At 45.4% G+C, this 17640-nt stretch overlaps 1 protein-coding gene across 1 annotated transcript in view; it reads left to right on the top strand.

Moving 5' to 3' along the window:
* ANAPC5 (anaphase promoting complex subunit 5) overlaps nt 1–17640 on the top strand; it is a 63449-nt gene that overhangs the window by 21108 nt on the left and 24701 nt on the right. The window contains exons 8-12 of the mRNA XM_069755418.1: nt 2773–2854; nt 4373–4465; nt 4551–4732; nt 5448–5583; nt 11653–11727. Of these exons, the coding sequence (XP_069611519.1) occupies nt 2773–2854; nt 4373–4465; nt 4551–4732; nt 5448–5583; nt 11653–11727 (568 nt within the window). The remainder of the gene's footprint in view (nt 1–2772; nt 2855–4372; nt 4466–4550; nt 4733–5447; nt 5584–11652; nt 11728–17640) is intronic.

Raw genomic sequence — 17640 nt, 5'->3', positions numbered from 1 at the left:
TTGCACCACACTGTCCAGGAGTTGGCGGATGCTTTAGTCCATGTCTGGGAGGAGATCCCTCCGGAGACCATCGGCCGCCTCATCAGGAGCATGCCCAGGCATTGTAGGGAGAGCATACAGGCACGTGGAGGCCACACACACTACTGAGCATCATTTCCTTGTCTTGAGGCATTTCCACTGAAGTTGGATCAGCCTGTAACTTAAATTTCCACTTTTATTTTGTGCATCATTCCAACTCCAGACCTCCATGGGATATTAGTTGTGATTTACGTTGCTCATTTCTTTATCGTCTCTCATTGGGGGACACAGGAACCATGAGCTGTGTCCCCCAATGGAGGCTCCAAGAAACAGATTTTACTGTAAGCAACCAAAAATCCTGTTTTATTTATCGCCTCTCATTGGGGGACACAGCTTATGGTTCCTGTGTCCCCCAATGGAGGCTCCAAGAAACATTTTACGGTAAGCAACCAAAAATCCTGTTTTTTTAGGTTTTATTGTTCTCATCACATTCCACTATGCATATTTCCCAGAGGAGCATTGCGGCTTTAAGTCTCCTCACCTCGACATGCTTATCATGTCACTCTCCGCAAGGAGAAATGATACTTCTTGGATCCCGGTCAGACGCCTCTCTCGAGGGGCAGTACCCCGAAACAGTGTCTGCAAATTGAGATTCTGGTTTGGCTATTATCCTATGTCATGTGACAAGGCTCGTTAAAGGGTCGACATTGACTGTTAAGATTGCTACTTCCAATAGGTGGCACTAGAGTTCTAGTCCTCTTCCTCTCTAAAGAGACAATTTGCACTATGTAATGAATAAAGATTTGCAACTGAAATATTTCATTCAGTGATATCTAGGATGTGGGATGTTAGTGTTCCCTTTATTTTTTTGAGCAGTGTATATTTTAGGAGTCTAAGTTAATTTTATTCTGACTCCACCAAAATAGACACAGACTCCACAGCCCTGCGCGTGCCTGCAGATATGTCATTTTGCATCTATGTCGACTAGATGAACGCTGCCTCACTCAATGCAAGTATATTGAGCCAGGCAGGACACAATGTAGTCAAAATGTGGCTGGAAGTATGTAGATCGCATACTTGAGGTAACGTGACTGCAACCCCCTGACACTGAGGAATCCTCACAGCATGCAGTGCGAGGATTGACAAGTCTGCAGTCACACAGAGTGACATCACACTTGTTGCTTGAGATCGGACTACTTATTGTAAACCATAGATGGATGCCTCGTGTTTTGAATATGCTTGGGTATCTCATTAAGGACATTAGTAAGACTAATTTGCCTTGTTGTAGTTCTATTGTCGTCATTTTTAGAAGGTGTTTATATATCTGTTTATAAACTTCTACCTACTGTAATGTGAATGTTTAAGGCAGGGGGTGAGAAACCTCAGTCCCGCAGGCAGTGTATGGCCCATAATAACCTTTACTCCCAGAGACCACAGTTCTCAGGCCAGCAGCTGTGTTTTCACAGCTGCCAGCCCTATAATTTTCTTCTTACCCTGCGAGCACACCCAAGGAGCGTTAACTAATGAAAGTTGTGGCAAGAGAAATGAAGGATTGTCGGGATGATGGCCAGTGCCAGCGTCAGAATGTACTTTATTGGCGAGTTAGTGCACAGTGCACTTATGTTCCTCGGTAGCAGCATCTCTTGTAATGTGTGTACTGCAGTCCCTTATCTCCTGCGATGTGTATACAGCAGCCCCATATCGCCTGCAATGTGATTGCCGCAGCTCTGGTGTCTCCTGCGATTTGTATGCCGCAGCCCCGGTTTCTCCTGTGATGTATGCCGCAGCCCCGGTATCTCCTGTGATGTGAATGCCGCAGCCTCGGTGTCTCCTTTGTGATGTATATATTGCAGACGTCTAACTGCTCGAATTCTATAAATATAACATGAGCAGTAATGAATTTCCCATATTGAGGAGGCATGCAGTGTAATATACACCTGTGTTCGGGATGACTCACTACTGCGAGTTCTTTACAAAACTTATCGCAAAGAGTAGCTTGTGCTCCAGACTTGGAAAAGCAGTTACAAGTAGTAACATCACTACCATGTACTCGTAACATCAGTCACACAAAAGAGAAGCTGCTCCAGCCATCACATTAGGGGTGAGTTTAGGCTACGTTCACACTAGCGTTCGGCTAGTGTGCGTCGCGCTAGCGTCGGGCGACGCACGCGTCATGCGCCCCTATGTTTAACATGGGGGACTCATGCGTTTTTGTGTGTTGCGTTTTCCGACACGTGCGTCTTTTTTGACGCTAGCGTCGGACCAAGAAAACAAGATGCATTTTTCTTGCGTCCGATTTTCGTCAAAAAACGACGCACGCGTCGAAAAACGCAGCGTTTTTCGGTGCGTTGTGCGTCGCGTCGCCGACGCAGCGGCGCACAACGCTAGTGTGAACGTAGCCTAAATGTTTGACCAAATATACCAGGGTCATTTTCAAGCTGATAATTTTGTACGGCCCTCGAATGATGGTTTAAATATTCAAATGGCTCTTGGTAGAAAAAAGGTTCCTCGCCCCTGATTTAAGTACTGCATGCTAACTTATAGGGAAAGCATCACAAACTCTTCTGAATATTTCTCTCTATTATTTATTTATTATTATTATTATTATTATTATTATAGCGCCATTTATTCCATGGCACTTTACATGTGATTGTGATGATACTTAAAATGTGCTGTCTTAGTATAAACTTATACGTACATTTTATTTAAAGAAAAAGTCTACTTTTCAGTGTTTTTAATGTTTGCTTTCTGTAGTCATCAAGCCGAGCTAGCGCTGCAAGAAGCCATAAGGATAGCGCAAGAATCAAGTGACCATGTTTGCCTGCAGCACTGTCTGGTAAGTTCAGCACAATTAGAATTTTTTAGATTGGACGTGAATTTTTTTGTTTAGAAAATTTTCTGCATATTACAGTACTAGGCAAAAAGTGTGAAATTTTATTAAGTCTCATCCACTTTGGGGATAAAATTATTCAGCCCAAAATTGACTTGTGTGGCAAAATTTTAACTTAGAAGATACACATCTATTGTCTCCTCTTGCTAATAAGGAAACTTTTCACTGAGAATTTCATATCTTAACCCCTTAGTGACGGAGCCAAATTTTTGAAATCTGACCAGTGTCACTTTATGTGGTAATAACTCTGCAACGCTTCAACAAATCCCAGTGATTTTGAGACTGTTTTTTCGTGACACATTATACTTTATGATAATGGTAAATTTAGGTCAATATGTTTTGTTTATTTATAAAAAATATCAAAAATTTGAGAAAAATGTTAAAAAATTAGCAATTTTCAAAATTTGAATGATTATCCCTTTAATCCAGTTAGTCATACCACAGCAAACCATTAATAAATAACATTTCCCACATGTCGGGTTTACATCAGCATCATTTGTAAAATGTTATTTTATTTTTTTTTAGCATTTTAGGAGGTTTAAAAATGTAGAAGTAATTTTTCATTTTTTCAAGGAAATTTACAACATTTATTTTTTTAGGGATTTATCCATGTTTGAAGTGACTTTAGGGGTCTCATATATTGGGAAACCCCCAAACGTGATACCATTTTAAAAACAGCACCCCCTGACATATGAAAAACTGCAGTCAGGTAGTTTATTAACTCTTCAGGTGCTTTACAGGAATTAATGCAAAGTGGTATGACAGAAATGAAAATGTGTATTTTTACCACCTAAATGTCTCTAACTTCTGAACAGATTACTACAGCCGTCAGACTCTAAGGCCGTGATTTGGTCATGAATTGCCATCGCAAGCATCAGGACCACACAATCATGATCTGAGGGCACCAATTTGGATAAATAGGAAGCCCCCACACTCTGTTAACCATTTATAGTGATGTAGTCACTATTGACAGCAGCATCTAAGGGGTTAAACAGATTTGGACGGTGCAAACACTGATCGTGGCTGATGCAGAAAGTTGTCAGCTATAGTGTACAACCGACAGATGCTGGAGTGTTACCTGTATGGGGAGGCTATTCTCTTATATGTAAGGTCAGTTAAAAGGCGTATTGGCTGTAATTAAGGGGTTAAGCATTATTCTAGGAGTTTATCAATATAAGTTTTTCATATCTTTCATTGTGAAAAGTCCCCTGGAGTAAGACAGCCAAACTTTTTAAGAGGTACATATTTCTTTATAAATTTGAGACTTCTTTGGGCTGTCTGTGCGCCCCAAACTCATTATAGCTTAGATCTCAGCTACTATTTATACCATTTTCTGCTGCAAATATAGTAAATCTGTAAAGCACTGCAACAAAAGATTGTGCTAAAATGTTGAATTTTTTTTAACTTCAGAATACTGTTTGATAGCTTCTGATAGTGTTTTGTAACTTTTTTTTCTTGCTCCAGAGTTGGTTGTACATCCTAAAGAGCAGAAAAGGTGAGGACAGCAGTGTGTTGCTGGAACATTCTGTAAAGAAAGCTGTGCACTTTGGGCTACCGGTAAGTTAATACTTTTCTTCCTAATGTTGAGGACAGCATTCAGTCAGTACATAGATGGTAACAGAAGCAACACTTTCTCTTTCAGTATCTGGCTTCCCTTGGCATTCAGTCATTGGTTCAGCAAAGGGCTTTTGCAGGAAAGACCGCAGATAAGCTTATGGATGCACTTAAAGACTCTGATCTTCTTCATTGGAAGCACAGTTTGTCTGAGCTAATTGACATCAGTACTGCTCAGAAGACTGCAATCTGGAGACTGTATGGACAGAGGTATCAAATTCTTTATATGAACTGTGAAAGCAATCCTCTTACTGTGGAGTATTTAAAGGGGTCGTTCAGGCTTACGATGTTGATAAGCTACAGATAGCAGATTGGTTGGGGCCCAGCATCCATTGCCACTACCAATCTGCTGCTATTTCCTCGGACAGCGGCTGAATATAAACACTTTGCGTGGAGCTGCTTTAGCGCAGCTCTGGTCAAAGTTTGGTGGTCTATGTCGGCTGTTGATGGCTGCTGCAGCACAGCTCGTGTTCGTTTGAATAAGATCTTTGCTGCAGAACCCGGCAGCGGCTGCTACACTTTGACCGGAGCTGCACTCACCAGTTCCATTCAATGTCTTAACATCTGACCACTGCATGAGCAGATCAGTGGAGGTGCGAGGAGTTGGACCCCCAGCAATCTGCTATTGATGTAAATGGGTCATCAATACCGTACGCCCGGACAAATGTCTTTGTACACATTGCCCAGATTTTGTTTTGCATAACCCTGGAGGTAATGCGGGTAAACCAGATTACATTCCTGTGTTGCCCAAATTGTCCATAACAGAATAATAACATTGCAGCAGGCACACATACCCCTCAACATGAACACCTACAAGATTTGACACTTGGGTATTATCTCTTATAGCACTATGGCGTTGCAGCAGGCACAGATGCTCCTCAGCATGAACACCTAAGATTTGACACATGGGTATTATCTCTTATAGCGCTATGGCATTGCAGCAGGCACAGATGCTCCTCAGCATGAACAGTTTGGATTCTGTTAATGTGAGCGTCCAGCAGAACAACACTGAGTCATTTGCAGTAGTTTTATGTCATCTTGCAGAGCTACACGCAGAACAGGTGAGTGTGATATTTTATTGAGCACATTATTAAGGGTAAGGTCATATGTATCAGTCGCTGTGACTTTCCAGTGGATTACAAGAAAGTCAGTGTAAATTAATAACGCATTGTTTATGGCTGTGCCACTTCTGCACGACCAATAAAGGATGGTTCAGCCATACATTGTGACAGGACTCTCCTTTTAACCATATATATACTTGTTTTATCAACTGCTCTGTTTCTCTACCCTGAAAGTGGATTATTGTAAAGTATTATGTTTTCTCCTACGCCTCGTTGGGGGACACAGGACCATGGGTGTTATGCTGCTTGCCACTAGGAGGACACTAAGTAAGCACAAAGAATTACGGGAACTCCTCCTCTGCAGTATACACCCCTTGACTGGCCAGTTCTTGCTTAGTGTCTGTAGGAGGCACTTGAGTCTGTTCTTTTTATTTTATTTTTATTTTTCTGTAAATTTTTATTTTTTAATTAATGGAGTGAAGGGGCGACGGATTCCTTTCTAGGGGCCGCTCTCCCCCGAACCATCAACAGGCGAGCACGGCGAGTATACCTCCCCGTACCTCTCCTGCGACGTTTGGGGCACACCTAATCTATGCTAGGGCGACGGTTCCTATATGGTCCCGATCTCTCTCCCTGTAAGATGGCGAGCACATAGAGTATACCTCTTATGTGCATCTACCGGGCTCCACTGCACTCAAGCCCTCACATTAGCGTCTTGTAGTCCCCACAGTAGCTGTCCCCCTGTGGCAGGCACATTCGTAAGTCCCCTGCGGCAGGCACAGCTGTAAGTCCCCTGAGAAGGCAAGCACACATCAGGATGCTCTCCATCCCCCGGCATAGGGAGGGTCGATTGAGCTGGAGGTGGCTCCTCCTCGGTGAGTACTACTATTCCTCACGCTGCCGACGTGGGAAGATGCGGTCCGGGTCCCTGGGGAGAGGCAATCGTTAGGCGTGGCATCGCTGCGCTCCGCCGGCAGGCTCCACTAATTTAGTCCTCAGTTTCTTCAGCCGGACTAGGCCGCAGTTCAAAAATCCCACCCACTACTCAGGCGCTTCTTGCTCTGAACAAGAAGAGCCCTGCAAATCTTGGGCGCCATCTTGGGACTCCACTGCTGCAGGGACATAAAGCCGAAAACGCTACTTCCCTCTCTTCCTCCCTGGGGACACCAGCACAGGACTGTGGGTAAGCTGCTCCACTGCATAGGGAAAAGCTTAACCCCTTCTCTGCACCCATAGCCCTGCTATCGCAGTTTATTGGAGAATAGACATACACTATGTCTCAATCTAAGGAGGCTAAAAGAGGCAATAAAAAGCACACTGTGTTTTTTACTTCATGTGCCACTTGCAATTCTGCGTTGCCACGTGCCCACAATACCCCCATGTGCCAGAACTGTGACCCGGCCTGTGCACAGCTGCCTTCTGCCTCTACCTCCAATGTCTCCACCGACCCCGTCGAGCCTAACCCTCCTGAGTGGGCCACGTCCTTGTCACACTCTATGGATTCCTTGGTCAAGGCATTGGACTCTTTCCGCGGGTCCTCCTTAAGCCAGAACTCACCTCCGTCGGCTGCGACGGAATCTGGCGCCGGTGCGGGGCCCTCCGACCACAGGGGGCGTACTGTACTATTTGAATCTCGGGGTGCCAGAAAAAGAACCCTACCCTCATCGCCCATCCATGCTCGAGCTTCAGTATCTGTCAGCTCATCTTCTCGCTCCCCCTCCCCCGAGGGTCGCAATGTACATGATTCAGAATACGAGTCGAGGAATCTTTAACCCAGGACTCCTCTATCGGTCAGGAGACACTTGACTCCCTTATTGAGGCACGTCTTGTCTCTTAAAAAGACTAAACGCGTTCAAAAGATATTTGCTAATCACCCGGAGTTTCAGGACATTGTCCAAAAGCACAGGGAACACCCGGAGAAGCGATTTACGGCTCAAAAAGCCACGGAAGATAAATATCCTTTCTCCAAGGATCTGATGAAGGAGTTGCTTCTCTCTCCTGTGGATCCTGCCGTATCGTGACTCGCATCCAAAACACTCTTATCTCTGTCCGACAGCTCATCAGTCAAAACTCCTTCTGACTGTCAAATTGACTACCTGGCTCGCTCAGTTTTTGAGGCCTCAGGAGCCGCTCTTCTTCCATCCTTTGCCGCTACCTGGGTGGCTGAGGCAATGGTTGCCTGGGCAGAGGTGTTAACCTCTACGGTCCACGACAGTAATCTTCCCCCAGAGGCTGCCAGACTAGCTAACCAGATAGCTCAGGCCGGAGATTTCGTAGTTAACGCTTCCATAGATGGGCTGCAAACGCAATCTCCATTAGGAGGGCCTTATGGCTCTGTGATTGGCAAGCAGATTCTGCTTCTAAAAAGTCGCTGACTTCTTTACCTTACCAAGCGGGTCGTTTATTTGGTGAGAAACTAGACCAAATCATTTCTGACGCTACCGGAGGGAAGAGTAAATTTCTTCCCCAGCAAAAACCTGCCCGGCCTTTTCGGAATCAACAGCAGTTTCGATTCCGGTCCTTTTGGAACAACTCCAGTTGGTCCTCCTCCTCCCCTGGTTCGGGACGGCGGGAAAACAGAAATCCCCAGGTTTCGAACAGACCAATCCATTCCTGGAAACCCAGACCGAGACCTTCTGGCCCTAAGCCATCCACATCCATTAAACCTTCTACACACTGACTCGTCGACGTGTCCGGCGGACATCGACCAAAGTAGGTTGACGCCTTCTTTCGTTCCGTCAAAATTGGCTCTCGGTCGTTCACGACGAGTGGGTCAGAGAGCTCGTGTCTTCCAGATACAAAATCGAGTTTTCTTCCATCCCCCCCTCCGCGCTTCGTCTAGTCTTCTCCCCCCAAAGCAAGGGCGTCACATCTTCTTCAGGCCATACAGGCGCTTCAAAGGGACGGTGTCATTGTTCCGGTCCCTAGAGACCAAAGGTTGAAGGGGTTTTACTCCAACCTATTCGTGGTCCCAAAGAAGGATGGGACCTACGGCCCATACTGGACCTCAAACTGCTAAACAAGTTCGTACGGGTCCGACACTTCAGAATGGACTCACTCTGACCCGTTGTCGCGTCCCTGGAAAAAGGAGAGTTCTTTGCATCCATAGACATCAAGGATGCTTATCTACATATTCCAATTTTTCCCTCTCATCAGCAGTTCCTGCGCTTCGCAGTCCAAGAAGAACACTTACAGTTTGTGGCCTTGTACTTCGGACTCGCCACTGCCCCCAGAGTCTTCACGAAGTTCATGGTGGCTGTCATGGCCATTCTTCACGCTCGGGGAGTGGTAGTCCTTCCGTATCTGGACGACTTTTTAATCAAGGGTCTGTCCCATTCTGCCTGCGAGGAGTCTGTAAGTATCACTCTTTCTCGCCAGGGTTTTAAAATCAACTTCGAGAAATCATCTCCAGTGCCGGCTCAGCAAATCTGCTTCCTGGGCATGATTTTGGACTCTTCCCGTGGGTTAGTCATTCTCCCTCCAGAGAAGGTCTTGTCCTTACAACAGGGAGTGCACAAGCGCTCCCCCAGTCCCTCACTCCATTCGCTTTGTGATGCGCATATTCGGGAAAATGGTTGCGTCGATGGAAGCCGTTCCGTTTGCGCAGTTCCATCTTTGTCCCCTGCAACAGGCGCTGCTGTTAGCCTGGGACAGGAGTCCATTTTCCCTCGACCGTCCTTTTCCCCTGTCCCCACAGGTAAGGCAGACCTTCAGGTGGTGGACGCTACAGTCCTTCCTGAACCAAGGGAAGTCCTTTCTCCTAGTGCGCTGGTTAGTGGTCACTACCGATGCCAGCCTTTTGGGCTGGGGCACAGTTTTCAATCACCACATGGCACAAGGTCGTTGGTCCGCAAAAGAGTCGCGTCTTCCAATCAATATCTTGGAGATTCGAGCGATCACACTTGCCTTACGCAACTTTCAACATCTTCTTGTAGGCCATCCCATCAGAATCCAATCCGATAACGCCACAGCCGTGGCGTATATCAACCGGCAAGGGGGAACCCGCAGCAGGGCAGCCATGCTCGACGTCTCCCACATCCTGCGCTGGGCCGAGACCAATCACTCGCTCATCTCGGCGATCCACATACCGGGTGTGGAGAATTGGAAAGCGGACTTCCTCAGACGCCAAGGTCTTGCCTCGGGCGAGTGGTCCCTCCATCCGGAAGTCTTCCAGCAGATTTTTCTTCGCTGGGGGACGCCGGATGTGGATCTCATGGCCTCGAGGCTCAACAACCAGGTTCCCCAGTTCATTGCTCGATCCCGCGATCCTTGCGCCATCGGGGCAGATGCTCTGGTCCTGTCGTGGCATCGGTTCCAGCTGCCATACATATTTCCGCCTCTTCCTCTGCTCCCGTGGGTCATTAAGAAGATCAGGACAGAGGGGAGACCGGTGATCCTCGTCGCGTCGGACTGGCTGCACCGAACATGGTACGCAGAACTCGTCCAAATGGTCACCGACGTCCCCTGGCGACTTCCAGATCGCATGGATCTTCTCTCACAGGGCCCGATTTGCCACCAGAACTCCGGGGCCCTGTCTTTGATGGCGTGGCCGTTGAATCCTGGATTTTAGCCCAAGCCGGATTCTCTCCAGGGGTTTCTTCTACCATGATTCGCGCTAGGAAACCCGTATCCATGCGCATTTATCATCGCACCTGGCGCATCTTCTTTTCATGGTGCAATGCCCATGGACGTTCTCCTCTTTTGTTTTCCATTCCGTCCATTCTGGAGTTTCTCCAATCAGGTTTAGAATCAGGCCTTGCCCTAAGCTCGCTCATGGAACAAGTGTCCCCATTGTCTGTTCTATTCCAACGAAAGATCGCTTCCAGACTGCTGGTTAAGACGTTCATCCAAGGAGTCTCCCGGGTGGTCCCTACCTATAGAATGCCTTTGGCTTCATGGGATCTTAACTTGGTTCTCGGAGTTCTTCAGGAGGCCCCTTTCGAACCATTGCAGGATATCTCTCACCCTCCTTTCATGGAAGGTGGTCTTTCTCGTGGCGATTATGTCAATCAGGAGAGTTTCTGAGTTAGCGGCCCTCTCTTGCCGACCCCCTTTTCTGATTTTTCACCCAGACAAGGTAGTCTTGAGAACCTCTCCCTCTTTCCTACCTAAAGTCGTCTCATCCTTTCATCTAAATGAGGACATTGTCTTGCCGTCATTCTGTCCGGCACCAACCCATCGTATCGAGAAAGTCCTCCATACTCTGGATGTGGTTAGAGCTCTTCCGCGGTACATATCTCGCACGTCTCCCTTCCGTAAGTCGGCTGTCCTGTTTGTGCTTCCGGAGGGACATACGAAAGGTCTACCCGCCTTAAAGGCCAGTCTAGCCAAGTGGATTCGCTCCACTATTCAGGAATCCTATCGCGTCAGGAACGCCTCTGTCCCAGCAGGGATTAAGGCGCATTCGACTCGGTCGGTCGGTGCTTCTTGGGCCATTCGGCACCAGGCTTCAGCACAACAGCTTTGTAAAGCTGCGACTTGGTCCAGTCTGCATACTTTTACAAAGCAATATCACGTTCATACCCAGGCTTCGGCAGACGCTGCTTTTGGCAGGCGCATTCTGCAGACAGCAGTACCTCAGTAAGCCAGTGGTACATGGGGTTTTAGCAGTGCAATTGCTCCCCACCCAGGGACTGCTTTAGGACGTCCCATGGTCCTGTGTCCCCCAATGAGGCGTGGGAGAAAAGGAGATTATTGTGTACTCACCGTAAAATCTTTTTCTCCGAGCCAATCATTGGGGGACACAGCACCCACCCTGTTAGCCTATTGGCTGGTGGTTGTTGTGGTTTGTTCCTCAGTTTTTGACATAGTTTACTTGTCTTGTTTTTTTCTTCTACTCCTACTGCTTAACTACCGAACTGGGTCGTTACTGGCCAGTCAAGGATTGTATACAGCAGAGGAGGAGTTAATTCTTTGTGTTTACTTGGTGTCCTCCTAGTGGCAAGCAGCATAACACCCATGGTCCTGTGTCCCCCAATGATTGGCTCGGAGAAAAAGATTTTGCGGTGAGTACACAAAAATCTCCTTTTCCCCTAATAAGTACTTGCTGAGATAAATCTTGTTTTGTAGGGCTGTTTTTCTGCTGCTTCTGAGATCTTGACACATTTAAAGGAAAGATTCCCTCCAAATTCCCAGCATGCAAAGGTAACACTTTACACTATAATACCTGTTCCTATGTATTGGGATTATTCTTTGTATATTCATACAAATGTAAAATTTTCTCTTTCCCTTTATATAAAACTTCACATTGTAAAGCCGTGCTTCAAAAAGAAAAAAAAATAAGCCACACTTGCTCCCCAAATACACCTTCCACTCCAGCCTTGGTTTGGAAGAAATGACGTCTAGACCACCAGTCACCTGACCCTTCAGTAATAAGTTGCTACAGCGTTCAAATTATTGGTGGTCAAGCCGTCCTCTCTACTAGTCTGGGAGCAGCAATTCATGAATAGGGGGTCACATTCTCCCAGTAATTATAATAATCATTACTTCTTTTCATTTTTTTTTTTAAAATTGGCATTCCTTTCCTCTAAGAAACAAAAGTGGAAAACCCCTTTAACCCCTTCACGACCTTGCACTTTTCCGTTTTTGCGTTCTCGTTTTTCGCTCCCCTCCTTCCCAGAGCCCAACTTTTTTTATTTTTCCGTCAGTATGGCCATGTGAGGGCTTGTCTTTTGCGGGACAAGTTGCACTTTTGAGCGTCAGCATTGGTTTTAGCATGTTGTGTACTAGAAAACAGGAAAAAAAATTCAAGTGCAGTGAAATTGCAAAAAAAAAAAAAGTGCAATTCCACACTTGTTTGGCTTTTTTGCTAGGTTCATTAGATGCTAAAACTGACCTGCCATTTTGATTCTCCAGGTCATTACGAGTTCATAGACACCAAACATGTCTAGGTTACAGCTGACATGTCCCGGCTTTGAGGTGGGCTCACCGCCGGAGCCCACATCAATGCAGGGGACCCGACCTCTGCAGTAATAGTACAGCGGAGGTCGTGAAGGGGTTAAATAAATTAAAACGAAAAATAAATAAAATGTATATAAAATTTTTGGTTTGAACCTCTTCATCACATTTTAGGGTATGTGCACACTTTTGAATTTTGCTGCGGATCCGCAGCGGTTTTAATGCTGCAGATTCACAGCTGTTTTCCATGTGTTTACAGTTCCATGTAAACCTATGGAAAACAAAATCCGCAGTGCACATGCTGCAGAAAAAAATGTGTGGAAACGCTGCGTCGTTTATTCCGCATGTTCATTCTTTGTGCAGATTCCGCAGCGGTTTACACCTGCTCCATAATAGGAATCCGCAGGTGGAAAACTGCAGGTGGAATCCACACAAAAAAACAAAAGAAAACAAAAAGCAGCACCAACAGCTGGTTTAAATAATCTACACCCGCTCGCTCAATGTCCTCCTGTAGCGCATTAGTGCCCATGCGAATGTCTGGTGCTCCAACTGTTGAAATCCAAACATATATAGCAAAAAGTCTTTGAGAAAAAGCGAACACTCACCAACCGCTTATCGCTAATATCCGGTCTTTACTATGACATGTTGTCAAAAGCAGGAACAATCAGGGAGAAATGTGATTCTACAAGACGACGGCCGTTTCACGCTCCTGCGCTTCCTTGGGTCTTGATGTGAGCTGTGGGTGGGCGGAATCATTTCAGTGTTTTCTGCTGAAAGGTTACCACCCCTCTAACAGCGTGGTCACAAAGCCTACCTTTCATTAAAACCTAATTATTAAAACAGAAATTTAAAAACTACTAGAAGATGACAATATATAATTGAGCACAAATACAAAATTTAGTGCAACATAACAAAAGAATTTCCATCACAAAAACACCGACATCTCCAATCTCTCATTTAACCCTAGGGGTCCGGTGGCATTAACTCGCATTATCCTCCTTCCCTCTCTTTTCAACAGTATCTTATTATAATCTCCTCCCTGCTCCGGTAAAGATACCTTTTTCCAACCCAATAAAACGCAAAGTAGACTCATCACCCCCTTGTTGTGCCTGCATGTGGGTTATTAATCGAGGGACGCCTTTCCCTGTACTGATTGACTTAAAGTGCTCTCTGAATCTCACATAAAGGGGCCTTATTTTCCCGATATAATAAAAGCCGCAGGGACAGAATAACGCATATACTGTATCGTCCTACATGATATGAAATCCCGATCTCTATACACAGAGGAACCAATATGTACCACTTTATCCGTTATATGGTACCTACAGTACTTACAATGGCCGCATTTGAAATTGCCTTGTGGTGTCCCCGTTTGTAACAATGAACTCGTTTGGTGTCAATGTGATTACGTACCAATACATCCTTTAAGTTCCTTCCTCGGCGGCACGCAAACAAGGGACCCCTGCTGGCCGGCTGTGATAAATCTGGATCTTTTTCCAGTATGTGCCAACTTTTCCTGACGACAGATCTTATTATAGAATCCATGGGACTAAAGGTAAAACTAAAAGTGAATCTCTTCTGCGCTTTGTCTATCCTGTTTTTTGTTGCCTTTTGCACCTGATCTCCAGACCCTTCAGCCTTTGCTAGAGCACTTTTAGTTTTACCTTTAGTCCCATGGATTCTATAATAAGATCTGCCGTCAGGAAAAGTTGGCACATACTAGAAAAAGATCCAGATTTATCACAGCCGGCCAGCAGGGGTCCCTTGTTTGCGTGCCGCCGAGGAAGTAACTTAAAAGATGTATTGGTACGTAATCACATTGACACCAAATGAGTTCATTGGTTACAAACGGGAACACCACAAGGTAATTTCAAATGCGGCCATTGTAAGTACTGTAGGTACCATATGACGGATAAAGTGGCACATATTGGTTCCTCTGTGCATAGAGTTCGGGATTTCATATCATGTAGAACGACACACACAGTATATGCGTTATTCTGTCCCTGCGGCTTTTACTATATCGGGAAAACAATAAGGCCCCTTTATGTGAGATTCAGAGAGCACTTTAAGTCAATCAGTATAGGGAAAGGCGTCCCTCGATTAATAACCCACATGCAGGCACAACATGGGGGTGATGCGTCTAATTTGCGTTTTATTGGGTTAGAAAAGGTATCTTTACCGGAGCAGGGAGGAGATTATAAGAAGATACTGTTGAGAAGAGAGAGAAGGAGGATAATGCGAGTTAATGCCACCGGATCCCTAGGGTTAAATGAGAGATTGGAGATGTCGGTGTTTTTGTGATGGAAATTCTTTTATGTTGTACTCAATTTTGTATTTGTGCTCGTTTATATATTGTCATCTTCTTGTAGTTTTTAATTTTCTGTTTTAATAATTGTTTTAATGAAAAGTAGGCTTTGTGACCACGCTGTTGGAGAGGTGGTAACCTTTCAACGGAAAACGCTGAAATGATTCCGCCCACCCACAGCTCACATCAAGACCTGTGGAAGCGCAGGAGCGCGAAACGGCCATAGTCTTGTGGAATCACATTTCTCCCTGATTGTTCCTGCTTTTGACAACATGTCATAATAAAGACCGGATATTAGCGATAAGCGGTTAGTGAGTGCTCGCTTTCTCTCAAAGACTTTCTGCTATATATGTTTGGAATCCACACAAAAACCGTATTAAATCCGCAGTAAATCCGCAGGTAAAACGCAGTGCTTTTTACCTGCGGATTTCTCAAAACAGGTGCAGAAAAATCTGCAGAGATCCCATCTACGTGTGCACATACCCTTAGGGGTTCCCGACCAATGGCTTAAAAGTACGTCATGACAATCGTGCAGGGCACCGGAGCAATATCGATGGCAACATTTATCAGGCTGAGAGGGAGGAGACTCCCTTTTCCTTTTGATCAGCACCCCCGCTACGTCATCGCGAGGCCCAGATGGTCATCATGGCAACCCGACATTTTCATGACTACCTCCAGGTCTGCCAGCGACAGTGGCCTGCCTACACTATGCCTGGAGCATGGTCTAAGAGGCTTCTGTCAGTGTAATACTGACATGTATAATATGACTATAGCCCAATGTCATACAATTCTGTGAGTCGCCTGAGAGTTAAAAATGCTCACTACCCCCCCAGATCAATTTCTCAAGCGGTGCAGTTTCCAAAATGGTGTCACTTGTGGGGGTTTCTGCTGTTTTGGCAAGTCAGGGGCTCTGCAAGTGTAACATGGCTTCCGCTATCTAGTCCAGGCAAAATTGCATTCCAGAATTTAGCTGGTGCTCCTTCCCTTCCGAACCTGGTCATGCGCCAAAACAATAGTGTGCCCCCACATATGGGATATCCGCTTACTCAGGAGAAATTGCATAGAAAATTGTATGGTCCATTTTCTTCTGTTAACCTTGAGAAAATAAAAATTTTTGAATTGAAGCAACATTTTTTCTGAATTTTTTATTTTTACATTTTCCCGGCTCAGTGTTATAAAATTACATGTTCTAAAGGGTAACGTTTCTTCTTATGGAGAGCGACAAGCAGATTTTGCATATTTAATTTCCCAGCGGAGCATGCATGGCGTATATGTCTCCTCACTCTTGATGCCAGGCCTGGTTTGTCTCTCTCCACATGGAGAAATGTTACCCTTTAGGGTACGTACCCACATTTAGGATTTGCTGCAGTTCTGTCTCTACATATTTTTACAGCTTCAAAAACAACGCTGCCAGATTTTACAGCATAGTGGATTGGATTTCTAGGAATCGTATGTGCTCCTGCGGATCACCCGCGAAACTGACATGCAGTGTGTCTTTTAGATCCGGGTACGCATGTGGATTTTCCCCATTTGCATTAATAAGGCAAATCCGCGTGTGTGTAAAAAAAACAAACAAAAAAAAACACGGAAATGCATGTCGGCTTATTTGTATAATAGCTGCAGAAATGGTGCGGACATTCTGTAGCGCCAAAACCTCACCAAATCCTGAACGTGGGAACCTACCCTTAGAAGCTAGTCTTAAGCCTGTCACCTAGTCAAATCAGAACTCATACTTTGCACTGACGAGGGACAATACTCCAAAACACTGTTTGTAAATTGAGATTCTGTGTTTTCTTTTGTCCTAAGTCATATGACAGGGCTAGTTAAAAAGTCGCGATTGACTTTTAGGATTGCTACTTCTAGTTGATAGCACTAGTGTTCTAGTTGTCTTCCTCTCTGTAGAGGTAATATGCATATTAAAATCCTGTGAAGCATCTGTAGATAAGTTCCTTGAGGTGGTGTAGTTTCCAAAATGCAGTCATTTGTATGGGGTTTCACCTGTTTATACACATCAGGGCGCTGTAAATGTGACATGGTGTCTATTCCAGACAATTTTGCGTTCCCAAAGTCAAACAGCGCTCCTTCCCTTCTGAGCCCTGCCGTGCACCCAAACAGTAGTTTTCCACCACATACGGGGTATCTGATATGGGGTATCTGTGTACTAAGGAGAAATTGCACAACAAATTTTACTGTCCATTTTCTCCTGTTACCGTTGCGAAGATGCCAAATTTGGGGCTAAATCAACATTTTTGCCAGAAAGCATAAAATTTTCATTTTTTTTCCACAATACTTTAATTCCTGTGAAGCACTTGAAATAAAGGTTACTAAACTTCTTGAATGCAGTTTTGAGCACTATGAGGAGTACAGTTTTTAAAATGGTGTCCGTTTTGGGTACTTTCTGTCATATAGGCCCCTGAAAGTCACTTAAAATGAAATGTGGACCCCAAAATAATTTTATTACATTTTGTTGGAAAAATTAGAAATTGCTGATAAACTTTTAACCATTCTAACTTCCTAAGGCTACTTTCACACTAGCGTCGGAATCTCCCCGTCGCAATGCGTCGGGCAGAGATTCCGACGCTAGCGTTTAACGCACTGCACAACGGAGGCAGCGGATGCATTTTTCTCCGGCGCATCCGCTGCCCCATTGTGAGGTGCGGGGAGGTGGGGGCGTTGTTTCGGCCGCGCATGCGCGGTCGGAAAAAGCGGTCCGTCAGGAGCAAAAAACGTTACATGTAGCGTTTTTTGCTCCTGACGGTCCGCCAAAGCACGACGCATCCGTCGCACGACGGATGCGACGTGTGGCAATCCGTCGCAATGCGTTTTCAATACAAGTCTATGGGGAAAAAACGCAT

The sequence above is a fragment of the Ranitomeya imitator genome, chromosome 1 (assembly GCF_032444005.1).
Source record: "Ranitomeya imitator isolate aRanImi1 chromosome 1, aRanImi1.pri, whole genome shotgun sequence".
NCBI classification, from domain to species: domain Eukaryota; kingdom Metazoa; phylum Chordata; class Amphibia; order Anura; family Dendrobatidae; genus Ranitomeya; species Ranitomeya imitator.
This window is presented reverse-complemented; position numbering and strand designations above follow the sequence as displayed.